This window comes from Lipotes vexillifer, unplaced genomic scaffold, assembly GCF_000442215.2.
Source record: "Lipotes vexillifer unplaced genomic scaffold, Lipotes_vexillifer_v1.1 scaffold951, whole genome shotgun sequence".
NCBI classification, from domain to species: domain Eukaryota; kingdom Metazoa; phylum Chordata; class Mammalia; order Artiodactyla; family Lipotidae; genus Lipotes; species Lipotes vexillifer.
The window spans coordinates 943,892-968,045 of record NW_006793664.1 but is presented as its reverse complement, the minus strand read 5'-3'; the positions used below and the strand labels follow the sequence as shown (position 1 = coordinate 968,045).

The window sequence follows — 24,154 nt, the reverse complement described above, 5'->3', positions numbered from 1 at the left end:
TTTTTTTTTTTTTTTTTTTTTTTTGCGGTACGCGGGCCTCTCACTGCTGTGGCCTCTCCCGTTGCGGAGCACAGGCTCCGGACGCGCAGGCTCAGCGGCCATGGCTCACGGGCCCAGCCGCTCCACGGCACGTGGGATCTTCCCAGACCGGGGCACGAACCTGTGTCCCCTGCATCGGCAGGCGGACTCTCAACCACTGCGCCACCAGGGAAGCCCCTGCTGCATGTTTTTATGTTAATATTCTATACTGTGTGTACCCATCTGCAACTTGTTTTTCTCACTCACCATTATTCTTGAGATCTTCAAGAACTAGACATTTATATCTAGTTCATTCTTTTGGACGGCTATATAGTGTTGTATTCTATGAATATTGATATCACTTATTCATACTCTTGTTCCTGAACCTTTAGATTATTTCTCTTTTTTTTGCCATTACTCACACTGCAACAATAACTATCCGTGTATATATCTCCTTGTACAATATGACAGCTTCTGTCATATATGACAGCTTCTCTAGGGTACAGTGGAGTAGCACAGTATCCATGATTTCCTTTAACAAACTTTTTTTTAATGGTCACAGTGTTAAAAGCTTTCTGTCATTGGAACCACTAGAACAAATATTCTGATATACAGAAAATCTTTTGCCTCTTTCAGTAAGAAGGCTTAGAAACTTTACCATGACAAGATGCAGAATAACTCAGACTTCATTCTTGTGGTAGTAGTATGTACAGTCCTCCCCTGGTATCCACAGGGGATTGTTTCCAGGACCCTCCCCTGTCCCTATGCCGAAATCCGTGAATGCTCAAGTACTTTATATAAAATGGTGTAGTACTTGCATATAACCTATGCACATCCTCCTGTATACTTTAAATCATCTCTAGATTACTTGTATGTCTAATACAATGCCAATGTTATGTAAGTAGTCGTAAATACAATGTAAATATTACATACGTATTTGCCAGTGAGTGGTAAAGTCAAGTTTTTTTCCCCTGTACTTATTTATTTATTTGGCCATGCCACGTGGCTTGCAGGGTCTTAGTTGCCCGACCAGGGATCGAACCGGGCCCCCAGTAGTGGAAGCTCGGAGCCCTAACCACTGGACCTCCAGGGAATTCCCTTTTCTTTCTTATTTTTTTTTTAATTGAAGTATAGTTGATTTACAACGTTAGGTTAATTTCTGCTGTACAGCAAAGTGATTCAGTTATAAATATATATATTCTTTTTAATATTCTTTTCCATTATAGTTTATCTCAGGATATTGAATATAGTTCTCTGTGCTATACAGTAGGACCTTGTCGTTTATCTATTTTGCATCTAATAGTTTGCATCTACTAACCCCAAGTCAAGTTTTTCTTTTTGGAACTTTCTGGAATTTTTTTTCTGAATATTTTCAGTCCACAGTTGGTTGAATCCAGGGCTGCAGAACCTGCGGATATGGAGGGCTGACTGTGTATATTCGAGATAACCTTCTCTCCTAGCTTCTAAACAAGGGCAATTGTTTCGTATTCTCAAAAACACTTTTGTCTTATTGATGCCAGGCTTCTGATTTCAATTTAATTTTTTAAACTTTATTTTGAAAAAGTTTTGCACTCACTGAAAAATTGCAGAAATAAGGCAGAGTGTTCCCATAGCGCTTCACCCAGCTTCCCCTAAGGTTAGCATCACACATAAGCAGAGTACGATTATCAAAACTAAGACATTAACCTTGGTGCAATACTAATAGCTAAGCAACTTTATTTGGATTTACTGATTTTTGCTTAATGTTTCTTTCTGTTCCAGGATCCCAGGCCACATTGCGTATAGTTGTCATGTCTCCTCAGCTGCCTCTGGTTTGTGACAGTTTCTTGATCTTCTGTTGTTTTTCACGACCTTGACATTCTTAAGGAGTCCTTGCCAGTTATCCTGTAGAATACCCCTCAGTCTGGGCTTGTTTGGTGTTTTCCTCACGATTAGACTGGCGTTTTGGAGTTTTGGAAGGAACACCACAGAGAGAAGTGCCAGTCTCATCTTGCTATATGAGGGGTTACATCAGGTCTGCATGACATCACTGGTGATATTAAGCTCCATCACTTGGGTGATGTGTTTGCCAGATTTCTCCACTGCACAGTCACTGCTTTTCCCTTTTCCCTACTGTCTTCTTTGGAAGTGGGTCACTAGGTCTAGCTTACCCTTGATGGCGAGTAGGTAGGGGTTAAGTACTACCTCTTGCCGTGAAGGCATCGGCATGTATTATCTAGAATTCTTTTGTAAGGAAGATTTGTCACTTCTTCCCTGTTTATTTGCTTGTTCAATTATTTGTTTACATCAGTATGGACTTGTGTATTTATTTTATACTTTGGGTTAATATTCCAGTACTGCATCATTTATTTATTCTGGTTTTGGCAATTGGGAGCTCTTTCAGGTTGGCTCCCATGTCCCTTTGGTGTGCCCCATCCTTTTGCTTTTTGTACACTTCCTCACTTTCTGGTTCTCCCACTAATTTTAGCATCCGTCGGTGGATGTTGCCTGTGACAGTTATTTCTGCAGTGTTCTAATGGTGGTTTTCTATTCCCCCTTCTCAGTTTAATCAAGATAAGCTAAAGATACTTAGGGTTTATTATTTTTTTCTTTTACACAGTCTTTGATTTTTCTTCCTAATTTCACAAATTGAATGTATTCCCCTAAAATATAAAGCTGTCAGAGAGACCTGGGCTTGAATTTCAGTTCTGACACTTCAGGCTATTTGACATTAGGCTTCCCTGAACCTTGATTCTCTTTGCATTTTCAGGGTGTAGATACTTACCTTAAAAGATTATCAGAAGATCTAAGTGAATTTTTGCATGTAAAGTTCTTAATATCAGGGAAGATGGATGTTATTATTCTTGCTTCCACTGGCACTGATGTTGCCTCCCCATGGCTTCCAGAGCCTGATTTCTAAAATGCAGATCTGATGATGACATGACCATGTTCAGGCTTGTCCATTGCTGCCTGTCATTGTCAGCAGTGGTTCCCAAGCCTAGCTTTTGATCAAAATTATATGAGGGGGCTTCCCTGGTGGCGCGGTGGTTGGGAGTCCACCTGCTGATGCAGGGGACGTGGGTTTGTGCTCCGGTCCTGGGGGATCCCACGTGCCGCGGAGCGGCTGGGCCCGTGAGCCATGGCCGCTGGGCCTGCGCGTCCAAGAGCCTGTGCTCCGCAACGGGAGAGGCTGCAGCGGTGAGGGGCCCGCGTACCGCAAAAAATAAAAAATTATATGAGGAACCTCAAAAGATATATAATAGCCCAGTCCTGCAGACTAGAATTTTGGTGGGGTGAGTTCAGCCCTTGTCTGTACTCCAGAGGGGTGAGACCTGAGTCCGAGGCTCCCTCTGAAGGCTGATCGTGGGTTCTCCCTCAGTGAGTGCTGACAGTGATCAAGAGAGGGGCCCTTCTCCCCACCATGAAATGGCCAGGTAGGACCAGAGCATGAGATTAGGAGTCAGACTAACAGTTCTTAGATAGTCCGCGTAGTATCTGTGTAACTAACTAATCTGTGTGATTAGTTAGCTGCCTTTTATATACGGAGTATGTTCTTGAAGACCGTTTAAAGTGTGCACAGATAAAACTACTTTGCTAGTAGGAACAAGTGGAATGATCGTTGTAAGAATTTTCTTCAGTGCTGCCTTTTACTCTTTTTTACCTTTAATTCTAATACTTTGCGGAGTGTTCTTTCTCTTTTGTTTTGATTCACTACAGAAATATATTATGAAAAGATTATCACAATAAGGTTAGTTAGCACCTCCATCACCTCACATAATTACCTTTTTCAGTGGGGATAACATTTAAGATCTACTCTCTTAACAACCTCCAAGAATATAATAGAGAATTGTTAATTACAGTCACCATACTGTAGATTAGATTCCTGGAACTTATTTATCTTATAGCTATCTTATAACTGGGAGTCTGTACCCTTAAACCAGCATCTCCTTAATTCCCCCACCCCCAGCCCCTGGCAACCATCATGCTACTCTGTTTCTATGATTTTGGTTTTTTAGCTTCCACATATAAGTGAGAACATACAGTATTTATCTTTCTGTGACTTATTTCACTTAATGTGATGCCCTCGAGGTCTTTGTATGTCATTGCAAATGGCACGATTTCCTTCTTTTTATGGATAATATTCTATTGTATACATGTACCACATTTTCTTTATACTTTCACTCTTTAATAGACATTTAGATTGTTTCCATGTCCTGGCTATTGTGAATAATGCTGCAGTGAACATGGGGGTGCAGATATCTTTTGAGACAGTGATTTAATTTCGTTCAGATATATACCCACAATGGGATTGCTGGGCCATATGGTAGTTCTATTTTTCATTTTTTGAGGAACCACCATACAGTTTTTTATAATATTTGTACCAATTTAACATTCCCACCAACAGTGCACAAGGGTCCCCTTTTCTCCACATCCTTGCCAACACGTGTTATTGCTTGTCTTTTTTGGTAATAGCCATTTGAACAGGTCTGAGGTGACATGTCGTGGTTTTGAGTTTCATTTCCTTGATGGTTAGTGACATCGAACGTCTTTTCATGTACCTGTTGGCCATTTGTATGTCATCTTTGGAAAAATGACTGTTCAGGCCCTTTGCCCATTTTTAAATTGGATTGTTTGTTTTTTTGCTATTGAAATGTGAGCTCCGTGTATATTGTGGATATTAACCCCTTGTCAGATTGATGGTTTGTGAATATTTTCTCTCATTCTATAGGTTGCCTTTTTTTTCTGGCGGGCCTCTCACTGTTGTGGCCTCTCCCATTGCAGAGCACAGGCTCCGGACGCGCAGGCTCAGCGGCCATGGCTCGCGGGCCCAGCCGTTCCACGGCATGTGGGATCTGCCCGGACCGGGGCAGGAACCCGTATCCCCTGCGTCGGCAGGCGGACTCTCAACCACTGCGCCACCAGGGAAGCCCTTGAGTCTTACATTTAAGTCTTTAATCCATTTCAAGTGAATTATTGCGAGTGGTATAAGACAGGGGTGCAGTTTTATTCTTTTGTATAGGAAGATACAGTTTTCCTATCATTAATTGAAGAGACTATTCTTTCCTCATTGAGTATTCCTGGCTCACTTGTCAAATGTCAGTTGATTGCATAGTGTGGGTTAATTTCTGGGCTCTCAACTTTATTCCGTTGGTCTGTGTGTCTGTTTTTATGCCAATACCATACTGTTTAGATTACTATAGCTTTCAAATAAAATTTGAAATCAGGAAGTGTGATGCCTCTAGCTTTGTTCCACTTTCTCATGATTGCTTTTGCTATTCAGGATCTTTTATGGTTCCATATGAATTTTAGGATTGTTTTTCTTATTTCTGTGAAAAATGCCATTGAAATTTTGTTAGGGGTTTCACTGAATCTATAGCTAGCTTTGGATAGTATGGACATTTTAACAATATTAATTATTCTGATGTATGAACATAGTATATCATTCCATTTATTTGTGTCTTCAGTTTTTTCATCAATGTGTTATGATTTTCAGTGTACAGATTTTTCACCTCCTTAGTTAAATTTATTCCTAAATAATTTATTATTTGTGATGCTATTATTGTATAAATGGGATTGTTTTCTTTATTTCTTTCTCATATAATTCATTGCTAGTGTATAGAAAAGCAATTGGTTTTTGTACATTAATTTTGTATTCTGCAATTTTACTGAATTCATTTACTAGTTCTTTTTTTTAACTTTTTTGGGAGGTTTTTAGGATTTTAGATATGTGGTATCGTATCATATAATTTTACTTTTCGTATCATACAATTTTACTTTTCCTTTCCAACTTGGATGCCTTTTACTTCTTTTTCTTGCCTAATTGCTCTGGCTGGGAGTTCTAGCATTATGTTAAATAGGAGTAGTGAGAGTGGCATCCTTGTCTTGTTCCTGATCGTAGTGGAAAAGCTTTCCCATTTCACTATTGAGTATGATGTTAGCTGTGGGTTTGTCATATGCAGCCTTTATTATGATGAGGTAGCTTACTTCTCTATTAGCTGTGCCTCTTTGAGTATTTTTTAGTGGTTGCTTTTGGGATTACAATATGTATCCTTGTTACAACCTACTTAGAGTTAATATTTGATCACTTTAGATTTTATTCACGTCTGACTTTTCCCATTTCATAAATGAATAAAAAAGTCACAACAATTTAATTCCATTTAAACATTCTACTACTGTCTTTAAGCTAATGTTTTTTATATCTTTTAATTCTTCATAAGTTATAAATTTATATATCCCATCAGAGTGTTATTTTTTACTTTAAACAATTTTTTAGGACATTAAGAAAAGAAAAATATATACTCTTTTATGTTTATCCATATATTTACCAATTCTAATACTCTTTATTCCCTTCCTGTAAATCTTAATTTTTATCTTGTATTATTTCCCTTCAACCTGAAGGACATTCTTTAGTATTTCTTTTTTTTTTTTTTTTTAAACAAAAAATGCCATTGGCTTCTTTAATTGGTTAAGAGCACAAAATGTAACAGGCAGAAAGTCTCTTATAAACAAATTAAAAATCTGTGGGTTTTTTCCCCCAATTCTCCCCAAGTCAGATATATACACACCCACAAAAATGGTGTGTGAAGGAAAACTGTCATACACAAGAAGTTGTATCCTGAATTAAGGGAAACAGCTGTTGAAATGGGAATTAACACAATAAAGTCAGCAATAGGTTAACCGTTTAAAAAATTGAGTCTTCAAATGCTGCATGGCACAAAGCTGTACTATATAAAGTACTGCTAGGTATGAAGGAGGAAGTCTGTATGGTTTTAGCAAAAATGCTTTTCCAGAAAAGCAAATCAAAACAATGCAATCAGCAGACTAAAGAGGCTACAGCTAGATAGCAGAGCTACAACTTCTCATATCTGAGCTAGAAAATTCTATTTACACAGAATGGACTAAAATTTCAAGACAAAACGGCCATGTTTTACATTTCTTACTTTATCCATATTAAGTTCTCTGTTTCTTTCTCCCTCACTCACCCCTCAATTCAGCATGATCCAGCCAAAAGATGGCTGCTTTTAGAAGTAGCTATTTTATTTTTCTTTCTGTGGCAAGACTGTCATGAAGCCTGGATATCTCAGGCTCATATGCATCCATGACCAGGGTCCCGCTGTGGTCAAAAAACTTAGCAATGGACTTGGTGAACTCGGCTTCCCGTTGCTGCTTTGTTCTTCCACTGATGAAGGTCAGCTTCAGAGTGTATTTGTCATCGAACCTTTTGAGACTGGACGACAGCTGCCAAATATCATCAGGACCCATCCCTGTGGGATCTTTCCCGTGGGCCACGAGAAGGATGCTCTTCTCCTTATATGAGGTATAAATGGTCAGGATCCCCATCATCACAAAATAGGATATAACGCACAAAGCCAAAACAGGTTTGGACTCTGGAAAGGGGTGCATATAATCCCAAATCAAAGCCACTATGGCGAAGAAACAGGAGATGGTGCAGAGGGTGAGGTGACCGTCAGTTAGACCAAAATTCTGCACATACTTGTACTTTTCCAGAAGTACCTTTTTGGCAGAATCATCCAAAGAATTTTTCACAGCGGATCCATCCCATTTGTCAGTTTTTACAGGCTTATCATCAATCTTCCACTTGTCCAGCAAGCCGCTGCGGCTACTGCCTGTCCCACAGCTGGAACCACTGCCAGCCCCACTACTGCCTCCGCCACCACCGGTTCTCCCTCCCTGAGCAGCCGCCGCCGCCACTGCCGTCTTGCTTGCTTCTGCCTAGCATTCCTTGTAGTACAGGTATGTTGGGGACTAATTGTCTCAGCTTTCATTTATCTGAAAATGTCCTTATTTAATCTTAATTTTAGATGAATATTATCCTGAATCTAGAACACGTTCTGTAGGATTTCAGTTTTTTAAAATCTATTAAGGTTCTAATTCCAAGGCCTGACCAGAGAGAGGGCAGGTGGGACACTTGCCATGGTCAGGCTTTAGGGCAAGAACTTTGAGGATCTAAGACTGCTGATTTCTAGGGAAGGTAAGGGTTGACATGGGCCCACATGGGCTGCCAAAAATGTGATGGATTAACAGGGTCCGTGAAGGCTGATGTTGGCTAACATGGGCTGACTTGGGTCACAACTTTTGAATTCTAATTGATTCTGGGAAGGATCTAAAGCCTCTGTCACTTTCACAGGGGAAAATTAAAGCATGGAAAGGCAGCAGCTGTCTCAGAATCACACAGTTGCAGAATGCCAGAACCCAGGCTCTAGAATCGTGTCTTCTTTCTCGAAGCCCAGGACTCCTTCCTTCCATCTCATCTGCCTCTCCATGGAGGCAAGGCGCCAGAGTGCTGACCCATCTGGACAGCACATTCCTGAGAGCTCATGCCTGTCCCTAGCAAGACCTGGAACAGCTTTCAGGACAAAGCTCGTTCCAAGTTCTGGAGGAAATTTTTCATGTTTCTGCATTATCTGGGTTAAGCTCCTGTGGGCAGTGACCTTTATAGCATTGTCAACCCTTGAAAAACAAGTGGCAAACGGAGCACTTTTACATACTAGATGCTGACGACCACCCACCACTGAGGCCATCCAGATAACAGGCATACAAGGTCTCGGACCACGAGGCTTTGGGCGCTTAATAATAACCACATTTTCTAATCTGTTGTCTTTCCTTGTTGGCTTTTAGCTTTTCTTTCCAACCTTTTCTAGGCCACAAGGCAATATAAGATCAGGAGTCTGACTGTAGGCAGTGCTGGGATTTCCTTGGTTTGAATTCTATCCCATGTGTTTCTTTCTTTCTTCATATATTGGTATGTATATTAAAGATGCTTATTTACAGTAATTTATTGATCCAAAACTTTAGAGAAACTCTCTAAACATTATCATAAAACAATATGTTCATCATAAAACAATATAGTGCACAGCAGCAATGCCCACACCCAGACGCACCACAGCGCTATCCATGGAGCCTTGGGGTCCTCTGGGGATCTGTGGACACTCTAATTTGGAGCTTGTTAGTTAAGGATTCCCCACCTCAACAACTGGGTAAGGCACTCGGGGAGCCATATTTGGGGTTGGACCTCCTGCTACAGGCGGAGGAAAGTGGATGCCCCTTTTATATTCATCTTTAACATTTGGAGTCCTTAACCTCTCCCCAAGGGAGCTCAGGGACCACCCCCAAGGCAGCTCATGTGGGTTTGCATTATTATGCCATCTCCATAGTCCCCTACCCTGGACATACTCAGGAACTAACAGTGCATCTAGCTTTATCTGCTGCCTCGTCAGGCCCTCCCTACCGGAGGAAATTCTTTCAGTGTGTGTGTGATGGTCACGGCCAGGGCAGCCCATCGGCTCGTCAGCATCAGCACCTTTCCCTTTGCTGTACTCCTTCCTTCCTTCTTTCCTTCCGTTTAGACTAACAGTACAACATAACTCAAAGAGATAAGAATAACATTGTGTTTTCAAATTAAAAAAATATTAAGAATAAGCTGTTCTCTTTCTCTTATTTTTTTAATTGTAAAAAGCATTACTTTTATTGGGAAAATGAAGTCTGATCCTTGTCTCAGCCAGCTGAGATGGGAATGGTAATTTGGCCAAGGTGTTTTTTTTTTTTTTTTTCCCCCAGCACAATGTAGAAAGTGATCAGTGATCTCATGTGAGGGCTTGACTCCAAATGCAATAGAACAGGATAAGAAGACAAGGCACAGGCAGAGGGCGGAGGTAGGGTGACAGCCATTGTAGAATTGATTAACATCAGAGCGGCTGGTGTCTGACCTCCCTCAGTCCCTGTGAAGCTTTGCCCAGGGCCTTGCAAGTTTCGCCAGGATCCAAGCATCGTTACAATGCTAGTAATAGTTAGCATTTGTTAAGGGCTTGCTATGGGCCGTGCACATTTTATAAGCCTTTATACTTAATTTTCTGCCAAGTGAAAGAGCCAGCCTAGGGAACTGCAGGCATCTGGACTTAGTGCTTTGTCTCCTGACCCACCTGTGTTTGCTGCCCTCACCGACCTCCTGGTCGGCCTCCCAGTCCCTCCTCTGCCTGGTCCTTCCTGGCATGAAGCCTCCTGGTTATCTCTAGCTGTGCTTGTCCATCTCAAACTCCCGTCCTCCAGCTCTCTGTCTGATTGCTGCTCTCTTGGGGCAATGCTACCTCAGACCAATCTGCCACAATGACCCCCAAGTCTGTTGTTCAGCTGTGGAACTTTCTGGCTCTATGGCTCTGCTGAGAGGCATCTCCTCCTACAGCTGGGTTTGGACACGGGCAACTTGAAAAGTAAGACAATAAGCGCTGTATAGAGATGCATACGAAAAGAAGTGGCTGAGACATAGACAAATAGTTTGTTTTAAAATGCTATGAAGATGGAGGCCCTGCTGAAAAGTCCACAGATATGCCCAAGACCAATTTTATGGTCTCTTGTTTACATCCCGAGTTAAGAGGTTTGCGTTACTAAATTGTAAGCGAAAAAGTCAGTGAGAGAGTTTAAATTGGGCAGAGGCGTGGGATGGCAGCAAATCAAGAGGTCACCCTTTTCCTTGCCTCCTCGCTCTGGTTAGCCCAACTGCAAAGTTAGTGCTAACTTCTGTCATCTTCTCAAATTCCACCTCTCTGTGGGCACTTGTATTTCTGGAACATTCGGCCCACATAATAAGGTTGCACTCTCTCCCCTGGTGTTAATTCTGGGTTGTTTGGGAACCTGGCTTCTCCGAAGGGGTCGATCTCCGGACTTTCTAGTAAAGGGTGAGCATAGATGTTTTTAAAACGGGGTGCTGTACCTTTAAATTCTGAAAGTGAACTTGGCTCAGGAAGGCCAGCAGTCAAGGTCCAGCCCCTAGAAGAGAGAATAGCTACAGATTCTCCATCCTCAGTCTCTGCAAAGGGACGGCTGTGCCAGCCGTGCTCGGGCAGGCTCCTGGCAGCATGGCAGAGAAGCTCTGGGCGCTCCTGCTGGCCCTTGTTCTCAGCCTGGCACAGCCAGCCCCGGCCCGCCGGAAGCTCCTGGTGTTTCTGCTGGATGGTTTTCGCTCTGACTACATCAGTGATGAGGTCCTGGAGTCCTTGCCTGGTTTCAGGGAGATTGTGAGCAGGGGGGTGAAAGCGGATTACTTGACCCCAGACTTTCCCAGTCTCTCGTACCCCAATTACTACAGCCTAATGACTGGTGAGTACCGTGTCCTCCTCCGGGCGGGGAGGGGAGGGCTGGAGTCCAACAGTAGCAGTTAGCTCCTGGCATTAGAGTCTCATGGAAATGCTCAGGTTTCCCTCATCCTTTGGGACACCAGAGATAGACAGGAAGTGTGTGTTCTTGGCTGAGATTTTTTTTTTTCATGGGTGTGTTGTTTTCCAAAAGTTATCCCCAGGACCTGTTTTGGATTCTCAGTGTGGAGAACAGAGAACTACATGAATAGATGATTGTTAAAGTGGTTATTTGTTTTACAAATAAAAAATTCTAGCCTACTCCGTATTTTCTAAGTTCAAATTTAAAAAGTCAGTAGGTCTTCATTTGTATCAAATTGCTTCTGTCCCTTTGCCCTGCAGTCATCTGTCATCCTGGAGCTGTTTTGGCTTGTTTGTCAATGTGCTAGATTATGAAAGTTACATGTGGGATTCCTGGATGACTCGGAGGGAGTTTTCAGGTCATATCCTGAAGTATTACTTAGCAGTGCTACTTGCTCCTTCTTTTGCCTTTTGGGGCCAGGTAAAATGACACGGAGAAGAAAAAATTGATGTGTAGTTCAGATTCCCATTTTTAACTTCTAGCATCTGCTAACAGAACAAAACCCAACCCCCCAGCTAACCCAGACTGTGCCTGGGTTTGGAAAAGCTGACTTTTGCCTGAAAATGACCTCCATCTGGGATTGCCGGCGCGCCAAATGTGGCTGCACGAATTTGATCCTCTATCTGTGCTCACACAGTGAGATTCCCAGCTTCCGGTTTGTTTATCAGCTAACCTTTGTAAGGGCCAGCGAGAGGCGCTCAGAAAGAATTTAGCAAGCTGTCCAGGGAGGCTGGTAAGAATGCACTGTTGTTGATGCTTATGTAGGACTTAGCTGTGTGCTCTGAGCACAGGGAAAACTCTATAAATTCTGTTAACAGGAAGGGGATGAGAACTCTTGTGTCTCATTATGGATCTTCACAGGACAGCAAAGCCCAAGGATCCTGGAAAGACAGATTGCTATCTCTGACTTCATACGTGGATACTGTATGCATGTGTACATAAAAATGCCATAAAATTAACGGGGAAAGAGATTTTGGAGAATTAGAAACAAAGGCATGGAGAGCAAAAAAAAAAGTCCAGACGGCACACAGCAAGGAATTTATCTGCTCATTTTCAAAAATCTCCCCCAACAGACAAACAATCAGCGTCTCTCAGATAAAGAAGATGAACAAAAGTCTCCTCGTCCTCCCTTGGCACGGATCTGCCCTTGCAGGGAAGCCGTTTGCGGGCCGCACACAGAGGTTATTGTGTGTCACAGGCCGACTTCAGCACTGTCCGGGGAGTTTCACACCTGCAGCCACCCCGGCACCAGTTGTCTCTCAGAGCCCTGCTGCGAGGCTCAATTCACAAACTGCCACGTGCACTTTTCTCAGTCTCAGTGGAAGAGGAACAAAATCCGTTTTAGCAAGTCAGACTCCAGCGAGCAAAAAGGGACCATTACAGTCTCCACAGAGAAACGCAGCCAGTGACTCGGCCCTTTGTCTGTCAGATCCATGTTCCTGATATCAGCACAAGGACTAATTTGCACAAAGCCTTAGTCACGCAGACATTTTCTTGTCAGGCTGTGGGTATTTTCTCTGGTCGAGGCACAACAGAAGGTCCCTTCTCGTGGTGGGACAGTGCAGGTCCCATGAATGTTTGACAAAGATCTTACCTTTACTTTCAAACTGAGTCTAGCCCGAGAAAGCCGCAGGCTCTCCGTACGGCTTATGCCTTTAGAGTCTTTGATGGTAAAATGTATGATCTGACTTGAAAGCTTGCTTGGTGCTTAAGTTGGCTTTTTCACTTTTATAGAAGCAATATTGTATATAGGATGTGTCCAGCAAGACTCATGTTCATGTGCCAGTGTCTTTGGGTGTGACTTGTATCTACTGAGTGGACATAAAGGCTTGGAGTGGGATTGTGGGCTGGGGTGGCCTGGCCATCAGGATGCTGCCACCTCCACTGCCCTGGAACTGACTCAGCGTGAAATCTAGACTACTACCCCCAATATCTGTGCTTCTTTTTCCACCTGATGTTGAAAAATTCCTCTTTTTTTCATATAAGGAAGGATCTATCCATTGGGAATAGTAGTTAAACATATGGTTTGAGCATATGAACATTTTATGAACCAATGAAAGAATCATGCTAGATCCTTTCGGTACTAAAAGATATGCTGTCTTAAGGTTCCCCAGAATTTATAAGACAGACTGTGATCTCACTTCCTTACGTGAATTATTGCCCATAAGCCATAAAGCCCTTGGTGTTCTTCTCTTTTAATAATGAGGAATGATGGGTTATTGGAAAGAACTTGGCCTGGGAGCTGGGAGAACCTGGTTGGAGTCCTTGCAGGGTCGGGATGGGCAAGCCATCGCACTGCCCTGAACCTCAGTTTCCTCAGCTTCTGGGTCCTAATCCAGCCAGAATCTCAGGTGTTGCCAGAAGCAAACATGAAATTAGAAAAAGTTAGGACTGGCACCTCTTGGGAGGCCTACATATTAGAAATTAAGCAAATGACTGATCTTTAGAGAGGAGAATTTCATGGGAAGCCACGTGGGTGGTGATGGGAAATGAACAGTCACAGGATTTGTGAGGAACCTTGGAAATCATCTAGCCCAGTCATTGACATGAAGCCACTGTGACTGATTCTTTTTCCTTCAAAATGTGTTTGAATCAGGACAAATGTGAACACAATTCCAATAGTGATCAAGAAGATCCATCAAGGGAGTTCCCTGGTGGTCCAGTGGTTAGGACTCTACGCTTTCACTGACCAGGGCCTGGGTTCAGTCCCTGGTCGGGGAACTAAGATCCCACAAGCTGTGCGGCCTGGCACCCCGCCTCCCTGCAAAAAAGAGGATCCATCAGACAACTGATTACTGGGAACACATAGAATCTTAAAACAGGGCCATTCACCCAGGGAGCCTACATTCAAGTTGAGCAGGAAAGACACATCATATACCTACTAATATCCCAAATGAGTACCAAGGGCCGAATGGTGTCCCTCCAAAATTCATGTGTTGAAATCCCAACCCCCAGTACATCAGAATGTAACCATATTTAAGGACATGATGTTTAAAGAGGTGATTAAGTTAAATGATGCTGTTAGAGTGGGGCCCTACTCCGCTATGGCTGATGCTCTTTTAAGAGGAGGAAGAGACATCGGGGATCAACGTTCACAGAGAAGAGACCTCATGAGGACAGTGGGAAGGCTGCCACCTGCAAGCCAAGGAGAGAAGTCTCACCAGAAACCAGACCTGCCGACTCCCTGATCTCAGATTTCCAGCCTCCAGAACTGCAAGAGATGAATTTCTGTTGTTGGACCACTCAGTCAGTGGTACTTTGTTAGGGCAGCCTTAGCAGACTACTACACAAAGGACCAATGGGTAGTTTCCCAATATGCTGTGCAAGACCAGAAGAGAGGAGAATTTTCTTCCAGTCGGAGTAGCGTGTGAGAGCATTTTGAAGGCTGGAATAAACAGCCCCAAGCGTGGCGTTTATCATAATATCTTACTTGATGCATAAGCTCTTTTTCTGAAGAGCTGTCTGTAGATCAACTTAATTTTAGTTAAAATATAACCACAGTGTAACTGCTGTGGGGAAGCTTTCTGTTTTAATCTTATTAATTAATTAATTTATTTATTTTTGGCTGTGTTGGGTCTTCGTTTCTGTGCGAGGGCTTTCTCTAGTTGCGGCAAGCGGGGGCCACCCTTCACCGCGGTGCGCGGGCCTTTCACTGTCGTGGCCTCTCTTGTTGTGGAGCACAGGCTCCAGACGCGCAGGCTCAGTAGTTGTGGCTCACGGGCCTAGTTGCTCCGCGGCATGTGGGATCTTCCCAGACCAGGGCTCAAACCCCTGTCCCCTGCATTGGCAGGCAGATTCTCAACCACTGTGCCACCAAGGAAGCCCTGTTTTATTCTTTAACTGTGGATCTTTTTGTAAAATTATTCTCTTTGAGGTAAATCCTCATTTGATTTAAGTAAAGTTTAACATAACATCCACGGACAAAAAGCAGTGATTTGTTCAATGCAGATCATGCGTAAGAGAAAACGTTGGGTTCATTTTGAGGCAGCATAAGGTAGCATCGTTTTGCCAAAGCCAATGGCAAAGTTTGTTTGTAACTCTTGAGCACTTCTGGTCAAGTGTTTGTGGAAGGTGGCCCAGAAATGTCCTGAGTAGCAGGGAAGCTGGTCTAGAATTTAATCTTCCTGAACATAATCTGCCAAGAGATGAACATATCCTGAGATGTTTGCTATACAGTATGTTATTATCATGTTAACATTTAGAAACTGGTAAATGAAGTGCAGGGAGACTGCGTGCTTCACTGCAGACACCTAAGAGCCTCAGTAGCAGGGCTGAGGTTGGAGGGCAGGCCTCGGAGGCCAGTTCTCATAACAGCAACCAGCAGGGCCCCGACCCGAGTCCTGACGTGCCCAGAAGGTTTTGTGTATGACCTGGGACCCAGGACAGAGGTCTCCTTATGACCAGTCCGGGAAGCAGCCAGAGCCTGGATAAAGGCACTTGATTAATCCTCTAGTGGAATCAAAGCAAAACCAAGGGTGTTAACTGCTTAGAATTAGCATCTGTGCCGATGCAGTTCTGACCACCCTCCTAGAAATGACACGTGAAGCAAATTCTTCCCAGATATCAAGGCCTCACATTCTGGAGTGAGGGATTGCCGGGTAAGGCAAGCTTTCCCTTGCCTTTAAGAAAATAGCCGATTTAAATTAAAACCGGCTGTCACTTGGACCAAAGGAAATCGATGCAGAAAGTACTTGAGAAATCATGTTTTGAAAAAAAGCCCACATCCTCGGCCTTCTGGAGAGTTCAGTCTCACTTGCGGCGGCCTCTGCACGCCCACAGCACAAGCAGCATGGACACGGCCTCTCTCCAGGGCACCCTGGCCTCTCTTCCCCCTGGGTCAGCATCTGCTTGGGGCTGTTCAGCCCAGGGCTTGGCTTCCTTGGATTTAGATGCCTCTGTCTGGGGTGCCCACTGTTCCCCGCTTACTCTCTCTCCTGCAAAACCTCGTCATGCTTTGGTTTTCAGCAGCGGCCTCCTGGTCATCGAGGGTCAGTCCTCTGCTTTGATGGCCTCCTTCCTGATAGCGCCCTCAGTTCCAGGACGCCCTCCTCTCTCTGTTTCCTCCTATCTCACTGATTCCTCCACGGTCCCTCTGTCGGCCCCTCCCCATCTTCCTCACCACCTTTTCTCCCGCAGCTGAGTCGGCTCCGCTTTCAGGATGGATCGCAAAGCCTCTGCTTCTCCTGCCTCCGTCCCTGGGGCCCTGACCAGAGGGCGCACCCTCGGGAGCCTAGAGCTTCCCAGCAGCTCCTGGTGCCCCACTCTCTCTGCCCTACAGTTTGTCTCACGTGTGAACCGGACTAGTCCTCTTAAAACACATGCCAGATGGTGTCACTCCTCTGTTCAGACCCTCCGGTAGATTCAAGCTCTTACAGAACTGGCCCCAGGTCACCCAGCCCCTTTCCAGCCTCATTCCCCACCATTTCCTCCCTTTTTTCCTCACCTGTTCCAGGCAGGTGGCCATCCCAGGACACCTGAACTTGCTGTTCCTTCTGTCTGGAATGCTTTTCCCCAGAAAGACCCAAAGCTTGAGGGATCTTAGTTCCCTGACCAGGGATTGAACCCGTGCCGTCGGAGGTAAAAGCACCAAGTCCTAACCACTGGACTGCCAGGGAATTCTCGCTCCGTTGCTTTTTTTAGATCTCTTCCCCGAAGTCACTGCAGTGGATATGCCTTCCCTGGCCACCCTCCCTTCACTTGTCATGCTCTGTCTTCAAACAAAATTTATCCTAGTGAAGAAGCATTATAATAATGATTAAAGCATTCAGAGTTTCAGGGAACTTGATTATTATTTTGATTTTAGATACTACTAAACTAGCAGGCAGAGGAAAAGACTGAAATTATGCTTTGCTTTGTGAAAGCAATGAACAGATATTTAGGTGAACCGATTACCATTTATGCCTAATAATCTTATATAACCTCAAAATATGTCTCTCAGTTTTGTTTTACATTTTGACTATAAGGTCAGGGGCTGCAAGAGGGTTGAAAGGAGAGTCGCCCATGAGGAGGGTGCTGGGCCTCAAAGGCCTGGGGTGTAGGGGGTGCAGCAAAACACTAGTCATCAGCGTAGCCCTAGACAGAGCCTAACTCCAGAGTAACTGCCGAAGCCAAGGAGGCGGAGGCATCAGTGAAGCATGAACGAGGCAAATGGTTCAGAACCGTGAGAACAACTGTGAGAGGGCAGCGAAGGCCACGTTTTGTGTGGTCTTGGCTGTCAGGCCCAGGGATGGGTCTGGCGACTTAAAGGGTCAGGCCGTCTTATGCTCTCGGTCTCCACTCCACATTGCTTAAGGCTCATGAGAGGCTCCTTAGATATTTGAAAACAGGAAATGGTTTATGGGCTGAATCATGTCTTCCTTGTCCAACACACAAACGTACATCTTGAAGTCCTGCCCCCCAGTGCCTCAGAATGTGACTGCATTTGGAGATAGGGTCTTTAAAATGGCAATTAAGTTAAATGGAGCTGTTAGGGTGGGCTCTAATCCAACATAGCTGATGTCCTGATAAGAAGAGGAGATTAGGACACAGATGGGCACCAAAGGAAAACCATATGCAGACACAGGGAGAAGGTGGCCATCTACAAAGCCAAGGAGAGAGGGCTGTAGAAAAGACCAACCCCGATGACACCTTGATTTTGGACTTCTAGCCTCCAGAATTGTGAAAACTAAAGTTCTGTTGTTCAAGTCACCTGGTCTGTGGTACTTTGTTACGACAGCTCTTGGAAACTAACACAGGCAGGATGGGGGCACTGGGCAGCCGATGGAAGAATGAAGGCTTCTTTAGACACACCACTTCCACCCCCAGACTTACTTCCTGAGAATTCTTCATGGTTTATGCCCTGAAATTGAGGTGGTCGCGGTGTTTGGTTTCCTAGGGCTGCTGTAACAAATTACCACAAATGCGGTGACCTAAAATAATAGAAATTATTCCTTCATAGTTCTGGAAGCCAGTCGTCTGAAATCAAGGTGCCAGCAGGGCCACGCTCCCTCTGAAGGCTCTAGGGGAGCATCTGTTCCATGCCTTTCTCTTAGCTTTCTTGCGTTGCCAGCAGTCCTTGGAATTTTTGGTTTGTAGATTGCGTCGAAGTGTCACTCCAATCTCTGCCTTCACTGTCATGGCGTTCTCCCTGTGTGTCCCTTCTTATAAGGACACCAGTCATACGGAATTAGGGATTAGGGCCCGTCCTCGTGACCTCATCTTAACTTGATTACATCTGCAAAGACCTTGTGTCTAAATAAGGTCTCACTCACAGGTGCTGAGGGATAGAACTTCAGCATAACTCTTTAGAGGACACAGTTCAACCCACAGTACATGGTATAGTGCAAAGAGCTATGGATTTGCTGCCAAAGATCTAATTTCATCCATTCTCTCACTTTCTGACTTGCAGGATTTGAAGTGCTTTTGAGTTTTAATATTATTTAGCAGTAGAATGGAGAAAGTAAAAGTTACCCAATAGGCTTGTTGTGAGGACAGAGTGAGAAACTTTGTGTAAAACTTTGTGTAAAACGTTATAAAAATTGTACATATTACCCACTTTACCAATAAGATTAGGCTAAATCATGTTGCAGTAACAAGCTCTGTCAGAGGCTTACCACAACTAAGATTTTTTTTTCACTCATGTGCATGGACTTTAAGGATTAACTGCCCCATTTCCTCTTCATTTTGAGACACAGGCTGAAAAAGCCACTTCTAAATGAGACGTGCTTCTTGCATGGCAGAGGGAAAAGGGAAAATGGCGCACAGTGTAATGATGCTTAAAAGTTCTGCTCAGAGGCGGCACAAGTCACATCTACTCCCATTTCATTGGCCAAAGCAAATCATATCACCAAGCTTGACGCCAATAGTTCAGGATATATAATCCTCACATAGAGGTGGCAGGAATATATTTAACATTTATGCACTGAATGGATATTAGGTGCATTTTATAAGAAACTTGTAGGTCTTAATTTAAACGAATGGCATAAAGATTACGTGTCTGCGACTCAGGGAGACAGGTCTTATTGGGAGTTATAATGGTCTTGAACAGTTCCATGGAGAAGGTGGATCTAGGAATAAACATTGAAAGATGACTGGAAAGATTTTTAGTGGAGATAAATTTAGGGCCAGATCTTAAAAAAAAAAAATCTATAAAGACTCTGATGAGGGACATGGCACAAGTACAGTCAGAGAAATAGTCAGAGACACATTAATAAGACAGAGGGAAGGGTGCTAAACCCATTCACCATCCCGGTACAGGGTAGAGGGTGAGAGAGAGAGAGGTGAATTTGTTTTATAAAAAAAAGAAAAAAGACATGCAATTGATAGAAGGCTTTGAAAGCTAAATTGAAGATAATTCAGTAGGCTCCACAGTTGAATTTGAGGAGCGCCCTTGAGGCAGAACTTGCTGACTGGGTAGTGAGTGAATATGGAAGAGCTGAAAAGAAGGGAGCCTGAATCAATTCCAAGCCTACAAGAAATTCAGAAGTCTGGGGCTCCTATGAGCTAAGATGGGAAAGTTTGGACGGCTGTTTATTTGACGAAGTAAATTTTCATCAGAATAGATTTCAGGGTGGATTAGGATATTCACCTGGAGTTGGCCCTTTAGGGGATCAGAGACAACCTCTTAAAGGAGAGTTCCAGAAACATGTAGAATAATCATGGGGGTCAAGGAGAGAAATTTCTCCTGTGGGTTCCAGTGGACCCCAGTATATGGACTTCTCATCTCTCTGCTTGCCCCACGGCTGGTAGAGGACATTTCTCACAAACACACAATTAAATCTGTCTTCTCATCTGCATGAACTCTTGTCTCAGTTTTGTCACTTACTTCCCAGAGACACCTAACAACACCTTTTCACGTTTCCACTTAAAGCTATGGTGCGTGTAGTGGGTCCTGAGTAAGCCGCCTGCAGAAAGCGGCTGGGTGTGTGAGGTGTCGGGCAACAGAAGCCGTGAGGGCCACTCACCGGCTCAAGCCCGGAGAAAAAAGCGTGTTCCAAGAATTTACGAAAATAATCTCTCCCGGCACGTCATTATTTCAGCTCTCGTCATCAGACCTCTCGACACTGAAGTGCCACTTTTCAAAAAGTATGTTTCTCTTGGCTTCCACGGTGATGCCAGGGTGTTCATTCGGCTGCTGGAAATGAAATGTACTCCCTGCAGGAGGGGACGGAGAGGCTGGCGGGCAGGGCTGTGGTGAAAGTCTTTGATTATAAGCACAGCAAACCCTCTTTTAGGAGGTTCCCTTCCTGGAGCCAGGTGGTCTCCATACCAGGCTGGTCTCCTGTCTCACTCCCTCTCCCCTCTCCCCACTGCTGATTGGTGGGACCACAGGCTTCCTGCCAAGGCTGCTCTCAGGACCTGCTTCATCCTCAGTGCTACGCCACAAACGGGTTAAAGAACATTTAGAATGGATTCAGAGGGAGCCTGAGTCAGCATGTTAACATTTATTTCGGAGACACTTTAGACAACACCTACTGGGGTTTCAGAGTCCCTGTCCGTGAATAAGGCCATTGTGTCCACGGTCTCGTGGGCGAGGACCCAGGGCAGGCCTGGGGCTCCTCTGCGTCCTGTGTGCAGCATTTGGCTCGCGTCACATCTTGTGCTTGATCATAACCTACTCCTGCCTTTGGCGCTTTCCGGAGCGAGGAGAGGGGCACGGGCTTGACAGGCAGGTCACAGAGCCATGAGGGGCAGACGCATCTGGACGAAGGGCTGCCCAGGCTGCAATCACAGACAGGCCTGTGGTGAGGGGAGTGCCGAGCTTTCACCCCCCCTGCTGAAGCAGCTTCCCCTGGGCGCCCGCCTTTAAGAGTGAGCGCTCCTGTGGTGCCAGGTCTGAGTCAGGAGGACAGGCGCGGTCACTGGGAGAACTCACATAAGCGTCTGCAGCAGAGCATCCTCACCTGTGTGCTGTGGGTCGTGAGAGGGTTACAGGTGTGCTTGGGGGCCCGGTCCCCCGCCCCATCCCCTTGGGGAGAGCAGCCTTGTCTGTTCACCCCAGGTTGCCCAACACAAATGTCTGACGGGCAGCAGGTTGGCAAGCCCTGCTGGAGCAGAAAGAGCGTGGGCAGGGAGTCAGGGGCTTCCCTCCGAGGACTGGAGACAGTCGACCAGAGCCCACCTTGGGTCCAGCCTCTGAAGGCCTTCCGCCTACTGTAGTCCAGGCCATCCGCATGGCAATCTACCCTGCTGCTGGTCTACACTCACTCACAGCGAGTGTAGTGGAACGCGGGCAGTCAAAGCATCTGGGCCCAGAGCTCGCTCAGAAGAGAGAGTTGATTCGTGTCTGTTGCACTTCTTTGGTTCGGTGCCAGGAACTAGACTTGCGTTTCATCCCATGGTGGAAGCCTTATATTATTATTCTGTCTTCTAAGTCTCTGGAGTTTTGGTGCTGAACCTCATCAGCTGAGGTCCCACTATTTTCTAACAAACTGCTATGTCGACCTCACTGGATTCTGGATTCCTCCAGCCATACTCTGTAGGCTTCTGAGTTCCCTCCTTCATCCTCACGTGGGCTGTGCTCCTCCTTCCCAGGTCCAAACCAGCACCCCTGCCACATTCAGCCTGTTGTCCTGGGCCTCCCAGCACCCAAGGCTCTCCCGGTTTTGCTGGGCTCTGTGGGTGGATCTAATTCCAGGTTCTGGTTACTCCCAGTCTGGCCCATTCCCCCACAGCTTAGCCAGCTGGCCTCACCCCAGAACATGACACCCCTCCCTGTACGTTTCTGTGTGTGACTTTCATAGTCCATTTTAGTGTGCATTTGTCGGTGTAAAACAGAACACTAAAACTGTATGAATGAGCTTGGGACTATGTAACAAAACCCACTACATCCCAATCCAAAATTTTCCCCAGAGACATTCAGAATTACAAAATGTGAAAAGCAGAAGATGCTTTAGGAATGCTAGTGCATTTATTTGTCTCACTATGCAGAACAGAGACTGGGGCCTAAGATTCGGCCCCAGCATCTGTATAAGGGCAGAACCTCACCAAACACAGGCCTCGGAGTCAGGCCAGAGTCTGGCCTCCCTCGGATGTGCGGGGATGGAAGCCGAGGAATCCTTCCCAATCCTTCCTGCCTGTTTATCCACGCCGGCCACTTTGCCTGTGCTCTCTGAGCACTCCACTCTTTCCTGGCCGGGCTTCCCTGCTTGGTTTGCTTTTGCTGTTTTCTCACCCTCCTTGATGCCTCCCGAGATTGTAAGCCAAAGTGGAGATGGGATTCAAAGAAGCTTTGTGTGTAGATTTCATCAAGGAGCCGGTCAGGAAGGTGGTGGAAGCACCTAGAAGATTGTGTGTGTTGGGGGTGGAGGGTGCTTAGACTCAGCTCAGCCATTCCCCCCGCCCCGCCCTTCCCAGGCCTTGGCTGGTCATCGGAGGCTGGCTGCTGTCCTTCACAAGCCTTAAATGACCTCACCAAGTTCTGATGGAACAGATAAGAGAGTCACAGTCCAAAGACTTCACTCTCAGACTGTGTTAACAGCTGCTAAAAACTAAAATAATCAAATGGAAACAAAAATGCCTTTATTTACTCAATTCTCAGCCACCTGTTTGACTGGCCTTTTGAACTGACTAGCTAGCTGTTTGGTGAATCTCACCTCAGGAGCTTCCGTCAGTGGAAACAGACTGATTCCTCCCCTTCAAACACAGGGATCATCAGGGTTCTGTTGGCCAGTTGTGGAACCCCTGCGGGAATGGAATTTTGCAGAATGACCTCTTTACCTCCCTGTTTTGGTTGGAGGCCTCTCTGAGAACGCCCGGTCCTTCCCTCTGCTCATGCTACTTACTACTTCTGGGAGCACTCTACTCCCATCCTCCTTGGAGCCCCCAAGCCTCCACCCCAGCCCGGACCCTGCTTCCCTCCACCCATCTTTCTCTTTGAAGCCAAAATAAGATGTCCCCCCTCTACAAGGCCTTGACCCACAGATAGGAACATCTCAGAGCTGGATGGCGCTCCGAGATCTCATTTTCATCCATTTGCTGGCTCCTTTACCACTTACTGTGTGAACCACAGAATTTGGTAATTACAACAGCATGTAATGTTGACGTATGTTCATAAAGTACATTTGTGTATGATCGTTCCCTGTGCGGGGATATATGATCATTTCCTAGGTGAGAGGTGCTGTTCTGAAGGGACACGGCCTCTGTCTTGGATGAGCTTGCAGTTAAGCTGAGCAACTCAGTGTGTGCAGAAAGAAATAGTCATAGGCTGGACAGAATAAGGACAGAATAGGCACAGGGGATGCGGGGACCATTTCTAAGGGTGTGTGGTGAAGAGGGAAGGTTTGCTGAGGTGACAGTGTTTGAGTGAAGCCTGAAGGATTTGGGCAGGTTGAAACCTGGCAGAAGGGCCGAAAGGGTAAATGGCGTTGCTCAAGTTGAGGGGCAGAGGCGGGAATAACGGGGAGCGTTTGGAGAGCGGAAGTGGGCTTTGAGATGATTACTCTGACATTTCTGAGTAGTGTGGGTTTGGGAGAGGCCATCCAAATCCAAGGTGAGAATGAAGGAGCCTGGGAGTCAAGTCCCCAGAATTATGCAGCCCATCCTGTTTTCCTGTCTTCCTTGCTTCCCTCAAGGCATATATGCTTTCCTTCCTCCCCTCCCCTTTAAAGTCATGTTCACTGTGTGTTTAAATGAGGTCAGTTTGAGATGATAAAAAGTCCCAAAGGAAGGAGTGTGTCCAGCAGGTAATATCAGCTCTCCAAAGACAAAAGGGACTGGACACCTACTTGAAACATGATGGAAGGGAATATACTGGCTAATATTTCAATAAGATACATCAATACAGTATCTAAGTCTCATACTTTGGGCACTTGCAAGATGCCTGGGTGGTGATTTCTTTACTAGCCATGAAGGCTGGAGATACAGATTTCAGAGTTGGCCTCACAGAGGTGGGAATTATGTGAGTAGATGAGGCTCCTTGGGAGGATTGTGTCAAGAGAAGGGAAAG

The 24,154-nt window shown here is 45.2% G+C and overlaps 1 protein-coding gene and 1 pseudogene across 2 annotated transcripts in view; one reads left to right on the top strand and one right to left on the bottom strand.

Moving 5' to 3' along the window:
- Window positions 1–7,029: 7,029 nt before the first annotated feature.
- Window positions 7,030–8,915, bottom strand: LOC103082991 (signal peptidase complex subunit 2 pseudogene; annotated as a pseudogene). The gene is made up of 2 exons (XR_014368681.1): window positions 8,901–8,915; window positions 7,030–7,731 (listed from the first exon to the last, which is right to left on the bottom strand). The product of XR_014368681.1 is annotated as a signal peptidase complex subunit 2 pseudogene (transcript).
- A 1,876-nt stretch (window positions 8,916–10,791) lies between these two features.
- Window positions 10,792–24,154, top strand: part of ENPP6 (ectonucleotide pyrophosphatase/phosphodiesterase 6) — a 98,330-nt gene continuing 84,967 nt past the window's right edge. Inside the window, exon 1 of the mRNA XM_007466516.1 lies at window positions 10,792–11,112. Within this exon, the coding sequence (XP_007466578.1) occupies window positions 10,872–11,112 (241 nt within the window). The 5' untranslated portion in view covers window positions 10,792–10,871. The remainder of the gene's footprint in view (window positions 11,113–24,154) is intronic.